Below are 23,265 nucleotides of genomic sequence, written 5' to 3' on the forward strand. Positions count from 1 at the left end.
ACAATCTGACCCATGGGGGCTCTGTGGCTGAGGATCTGCGCCTGTGGCTGGAAGGTTGCCGGTTTGTATCCTGCGGCCGGCAGAGGAATCCTACTCTGTTGGGCCCCTGAGCAAGGCCCTTCACCCCACCTGCTCCAGGGGCGCTGTACAATGGCTGCCCCTGCGCTCTGAACCCCAGCTTCTGTCTGTGTGTCTCATGGAGAGCAAGCTGGGGTATTTGAAAAGACGAATTCCTCATACGAGGAATTGTATAGGGCTAATAAAGTGATCTAATTTACTTACTTATTCACAGATATAATTCACTTAAATTCACAGAGTGGGCAGGTGCCCAGAGCTCACAATTTATTGTATAACACTCAAAAAAGAGTTTCAACATAAAAATCTCATTTGTCTGTACGATAAGATGAGCGGGCGGCACAGTGGTACGGTGGCCTTGCAGTCTGGATCCCTGGGTTCAATTCCGGACCTGGGATGCTGTATGTGTGGAGTTTGCACGTTCCCCCTGCGTGCTCCCGGTTTCCTCCCACAGTCCAAAGCCCTGAAGGTGAAAGACGAGCGAGATTGTTCTCTTGTCTTCTCACGCCGTGCATCATGGGAATTCTGTTGCAAGACGAATGGCCGCTCTCCGCTCATAAACTTCTTTTCTATAAAACCGGTTCCCCGGGGCCCCTCCTCGTCGTTACTGTGACCTGGGAGCCCGACTGCCCCGGCCGGCTGCCCTACTCCGCCTCCGCCTGCACGAGTGGTGCAAAAGGGAGCGCCCACTGCCAGCTGATGTTCAGACACTTGGCCTGGGGGTGCCGCGCCTTCATCTGGTCAAACATGGCGAAGTCCTGGGCGTCCAGCAGCCAGCCGTACATGACGATGGTCGTCAGGGCGGGCAGCCTGGCCACGCACTGCACGAAGGCCCTGACCGTGGAGGCGTGGGGCTTCAGGCTGCTGCTGTAGAGCCGGGACATGTGGAGCGCCTTCAGTCTGGGCACGCGGTCCAGCCCCAGGAAGAAGCCCCTCCAGCCCGCGTCCGTGACGTGGTGGTTGACATTGAGGTCCAGCGTCTCGATGGCTTGGAGGTGTCCTTCGCTTGCGCAGTTCGCTAAAATAAAAAAAAAATGTATTTATTCATAGTCCGTCATTGAGAGCTCAGCTCTCGCCTGATACCAACTTGACTTCAGTTTTTGTAGTGAAAACGTGTCGGATTTGCAGAGGATACAGGAGTCTTTACAGTGCAGGACTTACACGGGTCTGCTCAGTCCTGGGATGGAGATTCAGAAAACACAGGTAGCTGTCGTAAGTTGTGGTAGTGGACTAGTAGGCGGCGCTCTTCAGTCCGAACCACAGTTTACAAGCCAGTTCCCCCGTGTGGTGACGGGGAGACACTGGTGTAGGAAGTGCTGTTCTTCGGTCACTCTTCTGCTGACATAGCTAAAGCCTTTGAACGAATCCTTGTCGACCGTGATCGCTGGCGCCTCTTCTGCGCACGAGATGGGTGCGTCTGTGGGGTTTGTGTGTCCTACAGCGAAAGACTCTTGTGGCCCCCAGCCTCACCCTCCTCTGCAGCATCCTGGAAACTGTACCCCATTGTCCTCCTTGCTTTTTGGGGGGCTCCATTTAGAGTTAAAAAGAAAGCACTCCCCCTTCTTGTTATAAATAAAGACTCTCCTCATTGTCACACATACCCAAGCTTCTGAGACGCCCCGCCCACGTCTGCAAACAGTTCGCGCAGCTCGTATTTCCTGTCGCTCACTTAACCAATTCCCCCTCAGACAGCCCTTCAGCTAAGCTGGTCCCAACTCCTTTCTTCTGTTTTCAGCCTCCGTTCTGCCTTGGTGTTTCGGGGTCCTGGCTGGATCTTTTGGGGGGTCCTAACTCCCTCGACTTACTGTACGGCCAAGTGTTTGCTCCTCAGCAAAGTGGGTGTAACTGGGCAGCCAGGATTCGATGGAAAGCGGGTGAGCCACCAGGGGGCAGTGATGAGAGGAGGGAATCTGGGAATCTGGCCTCTCCTATAAAAGCCATATGGAATGACTGGGGGGGTGTCGGCCCAGACCCTCACGATTATGGAAGAGCGAGTCAGGAAAATCTCGGGGTGAGATGATATAGAGCCAAAAACAAGGAACCCATTCCAGTTAAAGATGGGAGAATTGGCCCTGGTGTGAGTTTGTGTCTGTGTGTCTGTCTGCCCTGCGCTGGACTGGTGTCCTGCCCAGGGGGTGTCCTGCCTTGCGCTCGCTGCTTGACGGAGTCATCTCCCCTCGACCCCGTACTGCAGCAGTTCCCAGTCCTGGTCCTGGTGCCCCACCAACCTGCTGGTTGGTGCTCCAGCCGAGCCCTCAGTGACACGGTCAAACCCTTCATTGGATCAACAGGATTCATCTGAACTGTTGGAGCTCCCGGCTCTCAAACGTGTCGGAGATTCAACCGTTGCATGTTGATCAGTGAAATAGAATCCCAACCTCGTGAGTTAGAAACTAATGCAAATATTCATCTGAAGCAACTTCTTAGCTCAAGTGAGGCTGGGCTGGCATGAGACCCAGCAGGACAGTGGGGCACCAGGACGGGGACCCCCTCTGCTGTACTGGACAGAGAGGTCAGAAAGAGATTTCGAGATCAAGATGGGTTCCCTCGGGCAGGCCTTACCCAGCTGCTGCAGGCTGCGGTCCTCCAGGAGCAGGGGGGCGGACAGGTGGGCGAGCCGGGGCAGGCGTGGCAGCTGTGCCAGCACCGTGGAGATCGCGGCCTTCATGCCCGTCCCCCCCGGGAGCTGCAGCCGCTCCAGGTGCGCCAGAGAGCCCAGGGCGCGAGCTGCGGGAACAGGGACACCCTTCTCACACTGAGCCTCACGCACGCTCGCAGCTGGCGAGGGGAAGGTCCGAGCGGCGCGCCTCACCAAACTCCTGCGCTGCAGCCGGGCCCTCGATGCGCTGGCTGTGCAGGTCCAGGCCCTTCAGCTGCTGGAAGCAGGGCAGAGCGGCCGCTGGCGAGACACAAACCGACCCCTGCGTGAGAACCGGGAGGCCAGCCGGACCCCCGAGACGCCGGCTTGTATTGAGCTCCAGGCTGCTGTGCGAGATGAGCAGCGCAGGACTTTGCTCTGGACCCGGGAAAAACTGCCTTGCCACTCTGTAGACAGTGACTCCCAGGGATAAACACATCCCTGCACGAATTCGCTTCTGGCCACAAGGTAAGAAAAGCCGGACCTGCTTGTGTTTGTAACATCTCTCTTCTGGGAGTTTTCTAAATCGTATTACATAAGGAAGTCAAACGAGCCCAGAGAGCTTTCAATGAAGAGTGTAGCAGCTAAAAACCTCCTTAGCTGATTTTAATTTGAATCCTCCTCCTATCACAACAGCTCACAGAGCCATGCTGCAGCCCCGGCCCTCATGTGAGCCTTGTGGGTAACAATGCAAGCAGCTGGAAGGTCTGGACTCTAAACTCACTTGCTTCTAATACCAGCATCACACTGCAGGACTCGACACGCCTGCTCATCAGAGAGCACATCAAAGTGAACGACTGCGGTTGCTGAATCTCATTGCCTTTTCTGTCCTAGAGGGTGTCAGATTATCCGACTAGGAATCGCAGGGGGTGACTAATCACATGATTCCCTCATGACTTTCATCACGGTTCCATATTCCCGGTCCTCGTATTGCGCCGCGAGGTCAACGCGGAGCACAAGAGGAGCGCCGCACGACAGTCAACAAACCACATGGAGAGCAAGCAGGTGTGGCCGCCGGTGCTGTTGCCCGTGCTCTCCTTTGTGACGAGAAAAAAGAGGATACGCCGAATGGAGAAGACCACTTGGAGTAGACCACATTTACTTGGTCGAGGACAACATGGCTTGACCTCCATTGCTCTTCGCTGCTTGTGGGCATTGTATGCGCTCGCTGTCTGTGACTGTCGCAGACACGAGAGCCTGCCCCTACGACCTGCGGCTGGCTTCGAGGAAATCCAACCAGTCTGATATTACTGTAGCGAGACGCAGAGAGGCGTAGGGGCTGTTAAGCACGCTGGGGGTGTCACACTACACAACTGACGGTAACGGGGGTGCGCCGTGACTCTCTGCAACTCGCTGTGCTTTTCTCACCATTATGTAAATGAAGGCTTCGACTGAAAATCCCAGGAAAGCTGCGTAGTGTGGCGCCGGCGAAAGCGGCCGCACGGAAGGGAGATCCGAGTACTCACCGAAAGCTGAGGCACCGCAGTTAAACTCAGGGAAGTCCTCGAAGGAGATCTGTTCAAGTGTCTGGCAAGAGGCGATGGCTGTGGCCAGCTCGGGGAAGCACCGGCAGTGGGCTGACTTGAGCCCGAACACCTTCAGCCGGGGAAAGTGCTGGAGAAACCAGGCTGGAACAAGACAAATGAAACCCTCCTGAACAGCAGTTCCTTCCTCACGAACTACAGACACTTGTGACAGACCTGCTGCGTGATAAGGTTGCTCTAGAGATCTGCACACAGCTCACAACAACTGCATTTCAGAGAGTTTATTGTGGAGTTCTTGTAGGTCTTATAAACAAAAAGGCTCTCAGAGAAACCCCTTCAGAGTAATCTGACAACTTCCTGATCTCTAACACCATGCAAAATCATTTTTATACTTTAACACACCATCTGTCAGTCCCCAGAGACATTGTACATTCTAACATCATATCCAATAATACGATAATTAACGTCCAGGTGAGATCGCTTACAAACGAAAAGTGGCTTTTAGTGACCTCTAGTGGGAAGTTTTTAAAGTGTCTCCGTGTGGCTTGTAGACATGTTTGCCAGTTTGAATATAAACTGCTTGTGGAAAATCTCTATCATCTCAGTTCTTGGAAGACATTTGGGCCTGGGTGTCTGCAAACTATATAATAACTTGTAAAACAGAACCCCTTCCCTCCAAGAGTCAAAAGAGTTTTAAACATATACCGCTTCAAAAGAACCTTGCTTTCTCCCAGGAAGCCAGAGCTCAGGAATGAAGCACAGAAGGAAAGCAAAGGCAGAGTACAGGGAAGGAGCAGGAATACCCTGGCTGTAGGTTAGTCCAGCTGGGCATGGTCGGGAATTAAATCCATGGGCAGTATCACCCACAAGAGTAAGGATGTACTGTTCCTGTGTTAGATGTCATGGGTGGGCAACAGCTTGTAAATAAATTAAATAATAATAATAATAATAATAAACTTTATTTTATATAGCGCCTTTAAAGGTGGCTTCTCAAAGCGCTTTACAGGATGACAATAACAATAAATAAGAAGACTACAACAATAAATAAGAAAATTTCACAAGACAGGACACAATTATAATTACAACAATACAACAATAACAATAGAGGAGACCGTGGAAGATGGTATTAAGAAGAGCAGAGGGGTGAAGAATGGAACCAGTTAAGTAAAGGCTTTTCTGAAAAGGAGGGTTTTGAGTCTGGATTTGAAGGAGTTTAGAGAAGGTGACTCTCTAATATCCTTGGGCAAGGAGTTCCAGAGCTTGGGGGCATAGCAGGAGAAGGCCCTGTCGCCCATACAATGTAGACGGGCTTGGGGGACAGTAAGGAGGGCAGAATTTGAAGAGCGGAGGTTGCGAGGTGGGGAGTAGGGCGATAAAAGTTCAGACAGGTATTGAGGTGCCAAGCCATGTAAAGCCTTGTAGGTGAGCATGAGGATATTAAAGTCTACGCGGAATTTGACCGGAAGCCAGTGCAAGGACTCCAGGATAGGAGTAATGTGAACACTTGCACTAGATCTGGTCAGGATTCTGGCTGCTGAATTTTGGACATACTGCAGCTTGTTCAGAGTAGATTTAGATACCCCAGGGAGCAGAGCACTGCAGTAGTCAATTCGAGAGAATACAAATATGTTGATCAGCTTTTCAGCCACAGTTAATGATAGCATAGGGCGTAGTCTTGCGATATTTCTAAGGTGAAAAAAAGATGTTTTGACAGTATGCTGTACATGTGGGTCGAATGTTAAGCCAGAATCGAATATAACCCCAAGGTTTTTCAATTTTGATTGGAGCTCAAGTACAGAGCCATCTACAGACAGGGTTACAGGACTGGCTTTGCGAAGTTGGTGGGGGGTACCAATAAGCATGACTTCAGTCTTGTCACAGTTAAGATGAAGGAAGTTTTGAGTCATCCAAATTTTTATGTCAGAGATGCAATTAGATAGAATAGAGACAGCCACATCAGTAAATGTGTTTTACACCCGTTTTGAAATGAAACCCTCAACCACCCCAACTGCCCCCAGATACCGACCTCCCAGTATTTGGAGAATCTATTAAAATTAATTTTGACAAAGACCGCAGGTACAGATAATGTTTGTAAAAAAGGACAACAGAGACTCTTTTTTCTAATAAAATTAACCTATTTCAAGGTAGAACCATCCTAACACTTTTCCACAAGTCTTTGATTGAAAGTGTACTAACAAACTGTCTCACTTGCTGTTTTGGTAACATCGGTCGGTACCATTGATCACAATAGGCTGGTAAAATTAATCAAAATAAGTAGCAAATTCAACTCAAATCACCTTAAATCTCCTCTACAGACAAGGGTGACAAAGACAGCGGTGTGTATTTTGGATGGTGTCTCTCACTCCCTCCTCTGCAAGCTCACACTTCTCCCATCTGGGAGACGCCTCTGTGTCCCAGGTGTGATACTAACAGACACAAGAAATCTTTCATCCCCACTGCAATATCGCTTTCAAACAATACATTGTAACCATCTTCTCCTTACCTATGTCCTCTTATCTTGCTTTAACCCTGTTACACTGACTTCTTGGTTGGTAAAATTTGAATAATTAATAATAATTATTCCTTACATTTGTACAGCTCTTTTCTGGACACTCCACTCAAAATGCTTTACAGGTAATGGGGATCCCCTCCACCAGCACCAGTGTGCAGCCCCACCTGGATGATGCATCAGCAGCTATAGTGCGCCAGTACACTCCCCACACACCACCTCTCAATGGGGAGGAGGACAGAGTGATGAAGCCAGTTCAGAGATGGGGATTATTAGGAGGCCATGATTGGTAAAGGCTAGGACACCGGGGTAACAGCCCTACTCTTTTTGAGAAACATCCTGGGATTTTTAATTTTTAATGGCATTAGGACCTACACAGACTACAGGGTGAGCGCCCCCTATTGGCCCCACTAACGCCTCTCCCAGCAGCAACCTTAGTTTTTCCCAGGAGTCTCCCATCCGGGTACTGGCCAGGCTCACAGCTGCTGAGCATCAGTGGGCTGCCAGCTGGGAGCTGCAGGGTGATATAGCTGCTGGCTATAGCCCCAAGTGTGATACTAATAGACACAGGAAATCTTTCATCTCCACCACAATATCTCTTTCAAACAAAGTGTAACTAACTTCTCCCTTCTCTTGCTGTAACAATGTTGCACTGACTTCCTGTCTGTCATTGTGCTGTTGGGAGCGTGCTGTAAAATAAATTTCCCCAGATGGGACAATAAAGATTGAATTGAATCTATTTAAAATCTTAGCTGCTTTTCTCTCTGTTCTAGAAATAATCACTTCTCGACAAAGTCCTCAAGCACTTTTGGACATATGTCTCATCTATGGTAAAGTTATCCTGGCAGGAAACACAGCTGAGCAGAACCAACCATCTGCCTCACTGTTTTTAAACTGTTCTGCAAACAGGTACATCTCTCCTGCACTCGGGCCCCGATGACACATCTGTCTTGCTGCTGTGCTCCATCTGTAGATGAGACACAGGATCCTCGCACCCTGATGGACACAGAGTATTTTTGGGGTATTTGGTCACTGTCACTGTCCGGTCACTGTCCATTGTCTTCCCACTTGTGCTCGTAGACTCCCTTCCCTTTCTTTGTTCAAGTCTGGATTCCTGGCTCTTCCTGGGCTTTTCCTCAAATGGCCTGGGCTGGCTCTGTGCTCACCATATCTGCATGCACAGAGATTTCTATGCACTGGAGTCATACATTTTCATTGTCTTGTAACATTTTTTTCTGATGTTTCTGCTAGTTTGCATTTTTTTTATCTGCTTTTTATTTTTTCCTTCTTTCTCTGTCACCCTCGTCTTTAATTATTTATTTTTGCAATCTACAAACGGGACTTCCCCATGACTGCTGCTTCTACTCCCGACTTCTCCCCGATGGAATTGTTCAACTGAGAACTTTTAACCACCTGCTACTGCCTGGATTCAGGGTTTATTTCCCAGGTTTTTGTCGCTTTATCGCAGATTCCATGAATGTGCCTCTAAGGTACTCCTCAGTGCAACTGAAATGGAATTATTTCCTGGAAAAAAACCCGTATGATTCTTGCCGTAATACTGGGATCCTGCGACAGATGTGTTACATTCACCACAGCCCAGGACGCCGTTTCTTTCCCTCGTCTGCCTGCGGAGTCCCTGTCCCTGCCCCTCGGCGCAAGACTGCAGGTCCATCCGGCACCGGCACCAACCTCAAAACTTCTGAGACCGGCCAGATCAGCACTACTCCACACCGCTCAGCGAACAATAAGGCTCTTCTTATATGTGACTTTATCACAGGAAAAAACGTGACTTTCTGTGCTTTACTGAAACCGGTGGTGTCCTGCTCACCCAGCTAGTCGCTCCGGGGTGCGGCTTGTTTGACCTCCTGCATCTCTCCGGCAGAGACGGGGGCAACGCTGTTACTGCACCTCTTCCCTCTTCTTTTGTCTTGTTTCAAACGTCTCTGTTCCCCACTCTCCCATCATTGCCACGGTTTATAGACCACCCACACCTATTGGAGCCTTTTTAGGTGAGTTTGCCGATTTATTTTAATTTTTATGCCTCAGATTTAAGAGGATCCTTATTCTTGGGGACTTTAATATACACATTGACTCAAGGTCTTCCAGTTTGGCTAAGGATTTTCATGCTCTGTTGGGACGCTTTGATTTAATAATAATAATAATAATAATAATAATAATTGCTTACACTTATATAGCGCTTTTCCTGGACACTCCACTCAAAGCGCTTTACAGGTAATGGGGATCCCCTCCACCCCCACCAATGTGCAGCCCCACCTGGATGATGCGACGGCAGCCATAGTGCGCCAGAACGCTCACCACACATCAGCTATTAACCCAGTTTGTATCCCTACACATAACAAAGGGCACCCTGGACTTAATCACTGCAAATGACTTTTGTCTCCCACTGCTCTCCCCTTAACAGGCGATTAATAGTGCTCTTTTATCTACCCTCGACACCTTTGTTCCTCTAAAACCTCGAACCATCTCTTTTTCTCACTCTGCCCCCTGGTACAGTACACCGACCACCTGTGATCGGTGAAGGCAGTCTCCTGGGTAACTTGAGGGTAGGTGGCGTCTTTCTGGTCTAAACGTACATTATCAGGCTTGGAAAGATTACTTGTCTGAATAAGCTTGAGAAATATACGTTAGAGTCTACTAGATCCACCTACTTCTCTCACATCATTGAAAATAACCGTAACAACCCCAGACACCTTTACTCCACCATCAAGACTGGAAAAGCCTAACTGCCCCACCACATTACCTGCCTCATCGCAACTCTGCAAACACATTCTTAGATTTCTTTAGCTCCGGCATCACATTCTCTCCACTATGCATATCATGCCCATCCCTCCTCCCTCCTCATCCAACTTTTCTGGTTCCCTTCTCTCCAGCTTCTCTCTTCTTGACTCAGTATCCATCAGTAAACTAGTTTCACACATGAAACCCACCACATCTATTTTAGATCCCATTCCCACCACTTTATTTCAGTCCTGTTTCTCTTCTCTCCGTCCCATTGTCCTCAATATTATAAATGAATCCTTGAGCACTGGTGTTGTACCAACGGTCCCCAAAACTGCTGCCATTACCCCCGTGCCAAAAAAGCCTAACATAGCTCTCAACAATCTTAACAATTTTCACCCCATCTCCAACTTACACTTTCTTGAAAAAACTCTAGAACGTGCTGTTTCAATTCAGTTAAATAACCACCTCATTGCAAATAACCTTTTCGAACCCCTCCAATCTGGCTTCCGTCAACTTCACAGCACGGAAACTGCCCTGGTCAAAGTCACTAACAATCTTCTAACAGCTTCTGATGCTGGTTCTCTTTCTATACTCATCCTTCTTGATCTCAGTGCTGCTTTTGACACCATTAACTATGATATCTTACTCTCTCATCTTGAGACTGTGTTTGGAGTTTCTGACACTGCTCTCAGATGGTTCAAGTCTTACCTCACTGATCGCTGTCACTTTGTCTCTCTTGGTGGATTTAGGTCTGAAATTGGTCTTGTTAAGTCTGGTGTTCTTCAGGGCTCAATACTGGGCCCCTTGCTCTTCAGCATTTACATGTTTCCACTTGGTCAGCCTTTAAGATCACATGGCCTCAACTATCAGTTCTATACTGACGATACTCAAATATACATCCATACCAAACCAGACACTGACGTGGCTGTCTATTCTATCTAACTGCATCTCATACAGAAAAATTTGGGTGACTCAAAATGTCCTTAATCTGAACTGTGACAAGACTGAAGTCATGCTTATTGACACCCCCATCAAAAGATTATTGGATTATATTGGAACGTTATGTCTCTTTCCTGAAAATGTATCAGCATCACTGGGATTGATCTGAATATACCTCCTTAATCCACTCTGTAAAAGCTGTCAGTTTGAATTCTCACACTTTTGTTGTACATAATAGTTTGAGATCAATACAAATATCTTTACCGATTTTGTTGTCTTCTGTCAGGTCTGCAAGGCCAAGAGTAAGTTTTTCCATAGACTGAAGACTTCCAAATCCATCCGTTATCTTCTCAAAAACACCTGAAGTCTGACTTGCAATATTCAGTTCTGTGAGACAAGGTAGCTTGTCCAAATTTGCCAACAGAGACTCTAGAGAAGAAGGAATAAAATGAGAGAGTGACCTTGCCGGACAGGTGAGCAGAGTTGAGAGGTTAATGTTTCTTCAAAATAGCAAGCAAACCTCCAGCCTGTACAAAACAACGGCACAGGATACAGGCTTAATCACAGAGCAGGTGACTCCAATTCATTAACATCTAGTTTTAGAAAGCTTATGACATGTATTTAAATACCTCAAGCTAATTTAGACCCACAGTGATAAAACAGAGGGCTGACAGCCTGACTGTCAGGAGGTGGCTGGACGAGATCCACAGGTCATTAGTTAACAGCAACCAAGCTGGCTGACAAGGCCAAACAGCACCATCTGGTTTGTCACCTTTCTAATACTCTTATCCTACACGAGGGAACATAAAAAATAGTATTTCATGAAATTAAACCTTGTTGGTCTCTGTTCCGAAAAAAAAAACAGACTGGCAGTCTGCCTCCTGACATGACACCACAGCTCAAGGAGACAAGTGAAAATTAAGAGGGCGAACATTTAGGGCTGATAACAGAAGCACATCTTTACACTAGCAGTTGTGGGGGTATGGAACAAACTGCCCATTCACATAGCTTATGCCGATCCCTTGAGATCCTTCAAGAAACAGCTGGATGAGACCCTCAGCTCAATTAACTACTGACTATCAAACAGAGCAGATAGGTTTGAATGGCATGAAATGATATTTTTGAGGCAGGACAGGAAGAGGGACAACCTATTTCAGAGTTGTTCATTATTTTATTACTGAATATTAGAATAATGTTACAAAACAGCTGCAGCAGCCAAGGCTCTGATGTACAGTAGTCCCAGATTCTCACAGTACCTGGCGTGACCTTGAAAGTCAGATCCAGAGACTCCAGTGCAGACATCGACAGTACCAGGTCTTCCTCCACCTCGCTCAGCCGAGTCCCAGAATATCGGATCCCTCTAAAGACGGACCTGCTTTGTTGAAATACAGGCAGCAGACTCTCAAGGAAACCATCTGAGTTTGTCACATCTAGGTCAACCTTGTTACAAACCGACAGGATGGCCTCCAGACTCCTCTGATCTTGGTCCTCCAGCCTCTCTAAGTCCAAGACACTGAGTTTTAGGAGCGGCAGGGCATGACTTTTCCCAGCCAGCAGTAAGGTACTGACTGTGGCTTCATTAAAATGCCGAAGAGTCTTCATGTTGAACTGGTGGATGTTCTCTTGCTCTGCAGAGGTCTTCTTCTCAACATCGCTCAGCAACTGGAACGCTGAGGCATACTCTTCCTCAACCACAGGCTGGCCGTGGAATTTAAAAGCCTCCCCTGTTTTCAAGAAGTCCAGCTCCCGGCCCTTTCTACTGCCAACTGCTGAGATCGTTATGCAGTTCAGCAGCGACAGCGCCTGGGGATATAACTCAACAAAGTGATGCACAGAGGATTTTCCACCTCTGCTTTTGAAGCTCAGACATCTCCCCGAGAGGAAGGCGAGGATGAGGGGGGCGCAGGCCGGGACAGAGCGGCCGAGGAAGGCGGCCTGGATCGCCAGCTCCAGAAACTGGTGCAGCCAGATGTCCACGCCCAGGTCCAGCTGCACACACACTCGGAGCGCCTGCTCATTCACGAGCAGCTCTGGGTGGAGCTCCAGGAGCCTGCTGCTCTGCGACCGGGAGTGGAGGAACCCCTCCTGTCCCGCGATGTCGAACAAGTGGGCGACGATCGCCGCGGCCGCCGCCGCCGAGCAGCTGCAGGCGTAGAGGAGAAAGAAGCGATGGTCCAGCAGGACCCTGAAGCACGTGTCCACCTGCCGCAGGTAGCAGCGCCCCCTGTCCCTCAGCGCCTCCGATTCCGACTCCAGGAGCGCGCTCAGCCGCTTGGCCGCCAGGAACTCCTGGAAGGAGAGGTGGAAGAAGCGGTAGACCGGGCGGAGCACCTGCGCGGTGAACTTGCTCAGCAGGCCCAGACTGAGCGCCGCCTGCCCGTCCACCCCGGCGGCCGCCAGCTCTGTGTCCGCAAACTCGAACTGCTCCTCGAACAGCCCGGCCAAGGCCAGGTCCCCGCACGACGCCACCGCGGCCGTCACCACCTCGGGGCCGAGCCCGCGACTCTGGATGACACAGTCCAGGTAGGCTCTGAAGACGGCGCTCCTCTCCAGGGGCGCCTCGGGGTCCCGGACCAGCGCCGAGCACAGAGCCACGGCAAACAGCGGGGTTTTGAAGAGGCCTCGCAGCTCTTCCGACAGGCCCAGCCGGAGGAAGACCTTCTCTACCAGTGTGGGGTTGTGGGAGAACAGGCGTTTCAGAAGGAAGGTGGTGCTGTATATAGGAAACTGCCGGATCTCCAGCACGGCCGAGGCGAGCTGCCGCACGCGCGCGGTCCGGTTGGTCTGCAGTCCCATGACGATGCTCGTCTTGCTCAAGTGATTTTTGAAGATGAGCTCTTTGAGGCACGCTGGGAGTGTTCCTGCGGCACCGTCATCGTCGATCAGGAATAAGAGCTGCTCTCTCAGGGTGTAGACCATGCTCCTCACGGCTTCCTCATCCAGACGCCGGCCTGCGCCGCACAGCTGCTCCGAGATCACGTCAGCCAGACCCTGCTGCCCGTCCACAGACTTGAGAGAGAGGAAGAACACCAGCCTGAACCGGTGCAGCACGGGGCAGTCCCCAGACGCCCACAGCAATGCAATCTTCTTGAGCAAGGCCGTCTTCCCGCTGCCCACCTCTCCCTCGATCGCAGTGATGTGGCTCAGGTGTCTGAGCAGGGCCGGCAGGCACATGTGCTGGACGGGCTCGTTCCTCGTGTTCTTGGACACCAGTGGCAGCCAAGCAAAGGTGGACTGAAGGTCCAGTGCTGTGGGCACAGTCTCAGGAATGGACAAAATTCTCCTGAAGTCTAAGGAGCTGTAGGTCTCCTTCAGCCAAACTGACAGACGTCTTGCTGCTGCCAGCCAGTTATTTTCATCCAGGTTTGAATCTGCAATAGAAGAAGGAAAACTGGAGAAACTGAACAAGCTCTTCACTGTGTGTCTATAGTGCACAGTGTGAGACTGCACTCTGTCCCTTTAGCTCTTCACTGTGTGTCTATAGTGCACAGTGTGAGACTGCACTCTGTCCCTCTAGCTCTTCACTGTGTGTCTATAGTGCACTGTGTGAGACTGCACTCTGTCCCTTTAGCTCTTCACTGTGTGTCTATAGTGCACAGTGTGAGACTGCACTCTGTCCCTCTAGCTCTTCACTGTGTGTCTATAGTGCACAGTGAGACTGCACTCTGTCCCTTTAGCTCTTCACTGTGTGTCTATAGTGCACAGTGAGACTGCACTCTGTCCCTCTAGCTCTTCACTGTGTGTCTATAGTGCACAGTGAGAGACTGCACTCTGTCCCTCTAGCTCTTCACTGTGTGTCTATAGTGCACAGTGTGAGACTGCACTCTGTCCCTCTAGCTCTTCACTGTGTGTCTATAGTGCACAGTGAGACTGCACTCTGTCCCTTTAGCTCTTCACTGTGTGTCTATAGTGCACAGTGTGAGACTGCACTCTGTCCCTTTAGCTCTTCACTGTGTGTCTATAGTGCACAGTGTGAGACTGCACTCTGTCCCTCTAGCTCTTCACTGTGTGTCTATAGTGCACAGTGAGACTGCACTCTGTCCCTTTAGCTCTTCACTGTGTGTCTATAGTGCACAGTGAGACTGCACTCTGTCCCTCTAGCTCTTCACTGTGTGTCTATAGTGCACAGTGAGAGACTGCACTCTGTCCCTCTAGCTCTTCACTGTGTGTCTATAGTGCACAGTGTGAGACTGCACTCTGTCCCTCTAGCTCTTCACTGTGTGTCTATAGTGCACAGTGAGACTGCACTCTGTCCCTTTAGCTCTTCACTGTGTGTCTATAGTGCACAGTGTGAGACTGCACTCTGTCCCTTTAGCTCTTCACTGTGTGTCTATAGTGCACAGTGTGAGACTGCACTCTGTCCCTCTAGCTCTTCACTGTGTGTCTATAGTGCACAGTGAGACTGCACTCTGTCCCTTTAGCTCTTCACTGTGTGTCTATAGTGCACAGTGAGACTGCACTCTGTCCCTCTAGCTCTTCACTGTGTGTCTATAGTGCACAGTGTGAGACTGCACTCTGTCCCTTTAGCTCTTCACTGTGTGTCTATAGACCCTTGAACCTGGAATGACCACAGCACTGGTCAATCAGTGTTACTAACCCTTGAGCCTGAAGTGGCCACAGGTCTGGTCAGTCTGCATTACTTGCCCTTGAGCCTGGAATGACCACAGCACTGGTCAGCGAGCATTACTGACCTTGTCCATCAGGACTCTGCATTGTCTCCATGTCTGTCCAGCCTTCTGAGCTGTAGTGCTGTGCCTGGTAAAGAAGAGAAATATATATTTTTGATATGAAGTACATATTTAAGATTTGGTGAACTGATATAAAGTGATATATAAACTTCAGACAAACTATTAGCACAGATGAGGTCTTTTAATACTAATTAGTTAAAAATTATAATTTTATGTAGTTAAAATAATGCATTTTTTTTTACTTTTAAGTTAAAAAAGGGCCACTAATTCTCCTGATCAAGTGTGGCATATTACATATTACTATGTTCCAAAGTAGAGATATGATTGTACAGTTTTAAAAAGTTACCGTGATACCACAGAATCCTTCATAACTCCTGATGTATTCAGAGATTTCTTGACTCGATTTCTTCTCATGTACAAATTCACAACTAAATCAGTAAAATAATGGATTAATGTCAGATTGCACTTTTATTTCTCATTTGAGATTTTTTTCAGCTTGTATGATTAATTTCAACTTGCTCTCATGTCACGCTAACCCTGTATATAACCCTTAATAATAACAACAAAATCCTGACTTTTTCACTAAATTAATCTTATCAACCTGACCTCTAACACTGTTACCCTACAGTATGTGACAAAACTTTACTCAAAAACCACAGCATGAAACCCACCCAGATTGAATCTATTCTCCTAAAAACTAACTGAAATGGTCAATTTAAACAGAAATCTGTCCTTAATCAGCTCAGGCACACACACAGCATACATGCGTACAGTGCACACACAGCACACACACAGCTCTTCTGGAAAATTAATACAGTTAACACAAAAACACAGGTCAAAACTAAAAAAAATAGCATGAAAAGATGCTTCTATTTTAAGGCATTTAAAGAATGATGTTGAAAGTTCTCTTGTTGTGCACATCCTCTCCAACGCTAATCATGACAATTAACACATTTCTCTCACTCTGGAAACCACTTGGCGTGTTCCTTCCACGGCTCGTCTCCCGTCTCCCAGTGTGCCAGGAGCCCGGCACAGCAGAAACACTGCACGACATCCGTCTGTCCTGCGGAGACAGGAGACACCACTTCCAGAGCGCATCATCCCCGTGGACCTGCGGAGGCCTGAGGGCCTAACTGGGTTTACAAGGATAGGAGAGAACCTGGGGGTTCACCCTCAGCAACACGGCCAAGTAGCTGGGTTCTCCTACCACCCTTTGTGTAAAGAATCGTACATTTCTAAAAAGTGTAGGACAACGAGAGACAGAGCATCATCTGAGAAAGGTATCTAAATCTTAAACATCCTGATAACTCTCTGCAAACAGCAGATGCTACTTGCTGCAGAGCACCTGCTCCGAACTTTTTGTGAGCGTGAAAGTGAGTGTAAATGCTACTGGATCAAAGCCTCTCACTGACTCCACTCTGTCCAGGGACTCCGTGTGGGAGGAGGAGCGGGTTCAAACCTGTGAAGAAGAAGCCGGCGCTGGCCAGGTCTCGTGGCGCCACGCTGGCATAGAAGGGCCAGTTCTGGAACGTCTCCAGCCGGCCGCTTTCCGACTCGTACTGCTCCGCGCCCCCCGGCGGAGCCGGTCCTTTCCCCCGGACCTTCACCTCGTACTGCGGGATGTTGCCGGCTTCCCCACCGCGGAGGAAGTCGCAGTCCGGGCTGAACTTCCGGTGGCTGTCAGAGGGACTTTCATTCAGGCTCTGTGTGCAAACCACCAGCCCGCAGCAGAAGCACTGCACGCTGTCCTTGAGACCCGTGTGGTAAAAGCCGCTCTGGGACATCTCCTCCGGCGACCAGGAGGAATACGACCGTAAGGAGTCAAAGGTCTGCAACCTCTTCACCTCACTCCTCATCTCGGGAAAGTATCCTCTGGGCCGCTGGGCGCGGATCTCGGCAAACTCCTTCTCCATCTCCGCCACGGCCTTCCACATGTCAATGTTGAACATGGACAGCTTAGCCTGCAGCTTGGAGGGGTTCAACTCCCAGCCTGCAGGAACAGAGCCCGAAGCCTTGCCCTCCTCCATCACCTGACAAAGGAGCAAACACACGCTTCAGCACCTCGGCCTCTCCCTGCTCTCCCAGCAGCGCGGACGAGCCAGGAGGGGAGGGTGGGATGTGAACAGATGACACACAAGTGAGGCACTGGGATCTACTGTAGGTACGGAAACGGACAGGACTAGGGTTTGATCTCCTCCCCAGCTTGTGCATATGAAATGACTGCACAGGCTGCGTGCAGAAGGGGTCCCACCCCTCACTCTTAGTCTGGGCTGCACTGCCCATCCATCTCCTGAGCCTATCCCGGCAAGCAACAGGCACAAGGTTGGGTACATCCTGGATGGGACATCAGGGCTCACAGAGGCAAACGCACCAGGGCCTGTCTTCCCAGAAACACTCATTTTCCCAGAAGCCAGTTAACCTCCCAGCATGTCTTTGGGCTAAGGGAGAAACCCAGAGCACCCAGAGGAAACCCATGAGAATATGGGAAGAACATACAAACTCCACAAAGATAGCACCCCAGGAATTGAGCTGCAGACCCAAGGGGTTGTGAGACTAGCACGCCCAAATCAAACCTTGTGAACAATAAAGGCACATTGTACCGCCTGTGACACGTGGAATGTGGTTTTGTCATTTTCTGGCAGCCCCAGTGGCAAATATATTAGTTCTAAAGGTGGAAAATGGTGTACCTTATAGGTATTTCTTACAGCCTGGCTGAGTAACTTGTTCCAGGCACCCACAAACTTTGGTGTATAGAAGAACATCCTGTTCTCAGCATTAAAAACACTCCCATGGAGTTTCCACATGTGGCGCCTGGTTCATGTTCCTATGGCGTCTTATTTGCATTTTCAGGTTGGGCTTGTGTTGTAAACAAACCGAAACAAGATTCAACAAAAACATTAAATGTAAAGATATAAATATTGCTTTATGCTGAATTTAATTTATTATTTTTTTCCTTTGCACCTTCTGCAGTGCTGGCTAATCCTCTTTAATTAGTATAACTGATTTGGTTAAGATTTCAGGTAAGAGCAGTGGGCCCAGTACAGACCCCTGTGGTACTCCATTAATAATAATAATTGCTTACAGTTATACAGATCCCCACCTGGATGATGCGCCAGTCCACTCCCCACACACCAGCTCTCAGTGGGGAGGAGAGCAGAGTGATGAAGCCAGTTCAGAGGGGGATTATTAGGAGGCCATAACTGGTAAAGGCCAGGGGGACATTTGGCCAGGACGCCGGGGTTACACCCCTACTCTTTTCAAGAAACCCCCTGGGATTTTTAATGACCACAGAGAGTCAGGACCTCGGTTTTACATCTCATCCAAATGACGGCATCTTTTTACAGTATAGTGTCCCCGTCACTGTGCTGAGGTATTAGGACTCACACAGACAACAGGGGTGAGCGCCCCCTGCTGGCCCCACTAACACCTCTTACAGCAGCAACCTTAGTTTTTCCCAAGAGTCTCCCATCCAGGAACTGACCAGGCTCACAGCAGGTACAGCTGCTGTGTTTTATCCACCGCATTACAAAACAGAGCTTGCTCAACAGCCCACCCGGTGAATCGCCAGCTCCCTGCTGCTTCCCTCTCCTCTGAATATCAGGGGAGATAAAGCGTGTCGAAAGACTATCGCTCGTACCGCCTGCCGACTTACTGGACTGGATGATTTCCCTTGAAGTAATTGCGAGAGGCCTCGGTTTCATAGTAAGTGAATTGCATTGATTATTCACCTTTTTTAAAAAAAGGATCTTGGCTATACACGTGGTTAATTGTATTCGATGCTTCTGCTGATCTGTAACAGTATGTGCGTCGAACGTTATTATAACTGAAAAAGACTTTCTGTTGAAATGACAAACTACTGTTTATTAGCTTGGGTAACGCTGAAGTGGAGAGATTTTGCATTTAAATGAGTAACGATTTATTAACCGTTTTCCGAGCCGCTGGGAAGCACACTGAACACGGAGCGACAAAGATGTGCTCTTCTGCTACACAGCTTCTGTTCCTCAAAACACTGTCGCAACACAGCGCCGTGTTGTCCGGAGTTTTGTAAGAGTACCGATAACAGCTTTTCTGATTTTTTTTTCTTGTTGCTAGTATTGTAACGCAACGGGGTTCAGGTGGCCCCGCACCTTCGGGGGCTCTAACCCGGGACTCCCGCATCACTCAACAGGGACCCAGCCCGGTGAGATCTCTTCACAGCCCAGTAGCTGTAGTCCTGCTATCACAGGGAAGGGCGGTGACGTCACCGCTCTGGTAAAGTGGCTCTTGCACGGTACCTGTCGACCGTAAGCGTTACAATATGTTCCTTACTTAAACGGATTTACCAAAATGGATGGTAACCGCATTTACCCTTTGCCGGAACTTCTCTCCTCTGTGCGATTGCTGTGTTGGGTTTCACAGACAGGAGTTTGAGATGAGACCGGGTACATGCGGGAAAAGGAACCGGCTACGAAATATTGAGACGTGCTCGTTAAAGCCTCTTCCTATGATATTGGCGACAATTTTAATTTTCCTGTTCACACAAACGCGCAGAAGATACGGATATTAAAAGCAAAATCCACCGTCACCCTTCAACCGGGCAAACAGAGAAACAGAATTGCAGAATTGTTCCTCTCGCACCAGCGACAGACGCTTGAACTCGGCAGACGGGGTCACTGGAGGTCAACGTGACCGTGCGTGATCACCGGAAAAACAAGGCGCTATATCTCGGGAACGAAAGCAGCTGGGAAGTTACTTTCAACGGCACAAACAAATGAGGTGGGTTTCATCGTCTGTAGGGTGGGGCAGTTGAGCTGATTGCCTGCTGTTTATTGCCACAATTAACAGGACTACAAGGACTGCCCTATCGGTCTAACACTGTGATCAGGGGAGTCCGAAACTTCCCGAATTACGCAAGACTGTCACTTGTTCTGCCTGCCAACAGGTTTTGTCTCCGTTGAAAGCAGGGTCTTATGTTCGATGCAGAGCATATATTATAAAGATAATTCAATAGATGAAGTAAAGATTGTAGGAGTCTTAACTTTTTTCACGGACACGTCAACGGACTAAACTGTAAGAAATTGAGTTTGCTGGATGTGTTCTTGTGTGTTTCGTTACACAAGTATCTCGAACTGTAACCTAACCCTTATAATATTCATTGAAAAGGTCTGACTTTCAAACGGCAGAACGTGACATTCGTTTATCTTGTACGTGACAGAATTGTTCACCTGCAGTAACTTAAAGGCTCTTTTACTTACTGTAGCAGCAGTCAGGATCCGTCAGCTCGCTGTAGTGCGCGTAAGGCGCAGCGCTCCGAGCGCTTCAGGGAAATATCTGAAGAAATGGGTACAAGCCTTGGTCACTTCGGATGAAAAGGCCAGTAAAAGAAATTAACATATATATATATAACTCCGGCACAGTTTGTTGAAGCAGACAGGAGAAACCGCCTCTGGTGGACTAATGTTCTGGTGACGGGGTGTCCGGTTGTGTGGCTTTATGGATCTGCCACAAGCGCCGCCCATGGCGCAACGTAATCGCAGCTCCTTGAAGTTGGCCCCCTACAGACAGCACACACGTTAGTGCTGCGTTTGTGCCGTTGAAAGTAACTTCCCAGCTGCTTTCACTCCCGAGATATAGCGCCTTCTTTTTCCTGGAATCATGTGACCACGAGCCACACAACCGGTCCGGTTCCCCAACGACGTTGTAGTGACGTCACGACCCCGAAAAAACAGGGCGCTATACCTCGGAAACGAAAGCAGCACAAACTGAGCTGGGTTTCATCTGTGCTGTTTGTAGGGGGGCAACTTCACGGAGCTCAGTATCGCAGCAGGACGCCGGTCCTTCCGGGAGCCAAGAGGAGCGCCCAGAGTGCGTTTGGAACACGCTTCTCTCAGTCAGCAACTGCCAAAAACTCTAGATGGGCTGACGGGTCTCCTCTCATGTGTCCCATCCTCATTTTCTTCCATGGAGACCGGCAGTTGTCCGTCACTTCCGGGCGATAATGTCTTGAACGTGTTAGGTGTGTGTGCAGGACGTTAGGATGACAGATCTGCAGTCTTTACTCCTTGGTAGCAACCACAGTAAGCAATCACGCTGTCTAATCTGAAAAACAGAATATAGAAAATATCCGCGAGAGATACACACACAAATACAAATTAGCGCAATAATCCCCACTCGCCACAAAACACAAGTCCCCAGGCTGCCCCCAACCTGCCACACAGCCCTGCTCTCCCCATAAAACACCCCAACACCTCCCCCTTTCCCGGCAAGTCTCACACCTGCGCTGTCCTCTTCAGTCCCGTCTGTCCTGCTCAGATCCCCTCCCCTCCCCGCCCGGAGCGAGACAGCGCCCTCCCCTGGCCGAGTCCCATGTGAACCCCAGCACTGGGTGCAGGGCAGTAAAATCTGTGGGATCAAGGGGGAGGGAGGTGGGGAACGTCTGGCTGTTCCTGTTTGTTATGTGTGGAGCGTGTGTGGAGCTGTCTGTCGTGCAGCGCCTGTCCCGAGAGATCAGCGCAAATTACAACTGCAGTGTACACGTGCACATGGCAACAGACTGCCCTACCTCTCTGCCCCTGCCTACGGGCTGCATGCAGATGCCCAGGTGCCTCTCCCCTCTGTCCCTCTGTCCCAGCCCTGGTCTCAGGTGGCTCCTCAGTGTCGCCCCTGACCGGGGGGTCACTGACGGGCGTCCCGGCTCACAGAGGCCTGTGGTTCTCAGCAGCGGAGCAGGAGCTGGCCTGGACTGAGCCGAGCACAGCAGCACAGACAGATGGACCCAGTTTCCGGTCCTTTTTATACAGCACAGCTCACGGCCGCCTGGTCCGCTGCAGGCTCTGCTCTCGTCCTGGTCTTTAAAGACACTCGCTCGCTCGCTCGCTCTCTTGCCAACCTCGCGAGGAGCAGTCTGGGGGCTCTGTGGCTCAGGATCTGCGCCTGTGGCTGGAAGGTTGCTGGTTCAAATCCTGCGGCCGGCAGAGGAATCCCTGAGCCAGGCCCTTAACCCCAGCTGCTCCAGGGGCTGTATAAATGGCTGACCCTGCGCTCTGACCCCCAGCTTCTCTCCCTGTCTGTGTGTCTCATGGAGAGCAAGCTGGGGTCTGCGAAAAGACAAATTCCTCATACAAGAAACTGTATATGGCCAATAAAGTGATCTCTGAGTGACACAGGACAAAGCACCAGGATTGGAGCTGTGGATAAAAGTCGATATATCTGGCCCTCTCTGGCATTGTTCAGTCTCTCGACTCTCGTCTGTCATTCTGTATGACCCCCTGGCGTTCATACACCTGAGCTCCTGAGCTCCGGTGAAGACTGAGGGGACGTGTCTGCTTCTAGAATAGGCACCAAACTGCAGAACAACAGTAATCCTACAGGTAGCGCCAGGTGTGGCCGTGGAGATACAGCAGGCTGAGGCTATGATGTCGTTTTCCCGCTACTCTGAATGGGGTGGCGCCAGTCTCTGAAAAGTACAAAGACAAACTAGTCCCACCCGCGTGGCGCGAGTCTGGTGACAGATCCGCGAACTCGTCTTTGACGTCAGCTCTCGTGCGGTTTGGAAGCGCTGTGTGAACCGCTGCACCACACCGGTGGTGTGTTCTTCTGCTCAAGGCGAGAGGAGCCGTGAGCTCACTCACGACCTGCCTGTGGTTGTTGACGACCCCTAAACAACACCCCTAAAACACGATTTATGAAATGCCTGGTGTCACAACCCCAAGACACTGCTACACCTTACCGCACACGTGGTGTCCTGGGACACTTCACTGCAGCGGTTACCCACCGGCCTTGTGACAATTACCCTGCGGGGGCGTTACACTCTTACAGAAACGACCACACGTGGTGATGTGCCAGGACCAGTGCTCTCTTCATAAGAGTGGTTTCCATTTCCTGCGCACCCGTCCTCACGAGCCTTGCGCACGGGACAGGGGACAGGCGAGCTCGCACCCGGGGCCGGAGTCTCTCACAGAGGGAGCTGCGGGGTTCCCGTCCTGCGGTGCGGAGTGCAGAGTCTCCGGGCCCGGTTCTGTTGCGCTCAGCGGTTTCGCAGGGGAAGCGGGACGACTCTCCCGTACTCGGCGGGGGCGGTCAGCGGGGACGAGGTCGTGGGAGAGCGAGAGGTCGCGGGTTACGAGTTTTCCGGCAGCGTGGAATTTACGCGCACGCGGCACCGCCCGGAGAGACGCGGGTCGGTGACGTCACGGCGACGGCACGTGTCGC

At 50.0% G+C, this 23,265-nt stretch overlaps 1 protein-coding gene across 3 annotated transcripts; it reads right to left on the minus strand.

The window, feature by feature from the left end:
- Positions 1-303: 303 nt before the first annotated feature.
- Positions 304-23,246, minus strand: LOC102684700 (baculoviral IAP repeat-containing protein 1-like). 3 transcript variants are annotated; one of them, XM_015360961.2, is made up of 14 exons: positions 21,617-23,246; positions 21,330-21,456; positions 20,794-21,153; positions 20,310-20,385; positions 16,535-17,105; positions 16,039-16,138; positions 15,422-15,503; positions 15,079-15,142; positions 11,644-13,758; positions 10,652-10,816; positions 4,180-4,341; positions 2,888-2,974; positions 2,638-2,802; positions 304-1,093 (listed from the first exon to the last, which is right to left on the minus strand). In XM_015360961.2, exons 5-14 carry the CDS (start codon positions 17,100-17,102, stop codon positions 720-722), a joined length of 3,882 nt encoding a protein of 1,293 aa, XP_015216447.2. In that variant the 5' UTR covers positions 17,103-17,105; positions 20,310-20,385; positions 20,794-21,153; positions 21,330-21,456; positions 21,617-23,246; the 3' UTR covers positions 304-719. The 3 variants fall into 3 exon arrangements, 2 of the variants coding, with proteins under 2 accessions (XP_015216447.2, XP_015216453.2); XM_015360967.2 differs by lacking the exon at positions 21,330-21,456; XR_001480088.2 differs by lacking the exons at positions 20,794-21,153; positions 21,330-21,456; positions 21,617-23,246 and adding an exon at positions 1,237-2,003 and having other exon boundaries at positions 1,004-1,093; positions 20,310-20,754.
- Positions 23,247-23,265: the final 19 nt, after the last annotated feature.

This window comes from Lepisosteus oculatus, chromosome 3, assembly GCF_040954835.1.
Source record: "Lepisosteus oculatus isolate fLepOcu1 chromosome 3, fLepOcu1.hap2, whole genome shotgun sequence".
NCBI classification, from domain to species: Eukaryota; Metazoa; Chordata; class Actinopteri; order Semionotiformes; family Lepisosteidae; genus Lepisosteus; species Lepisosteus oculatus.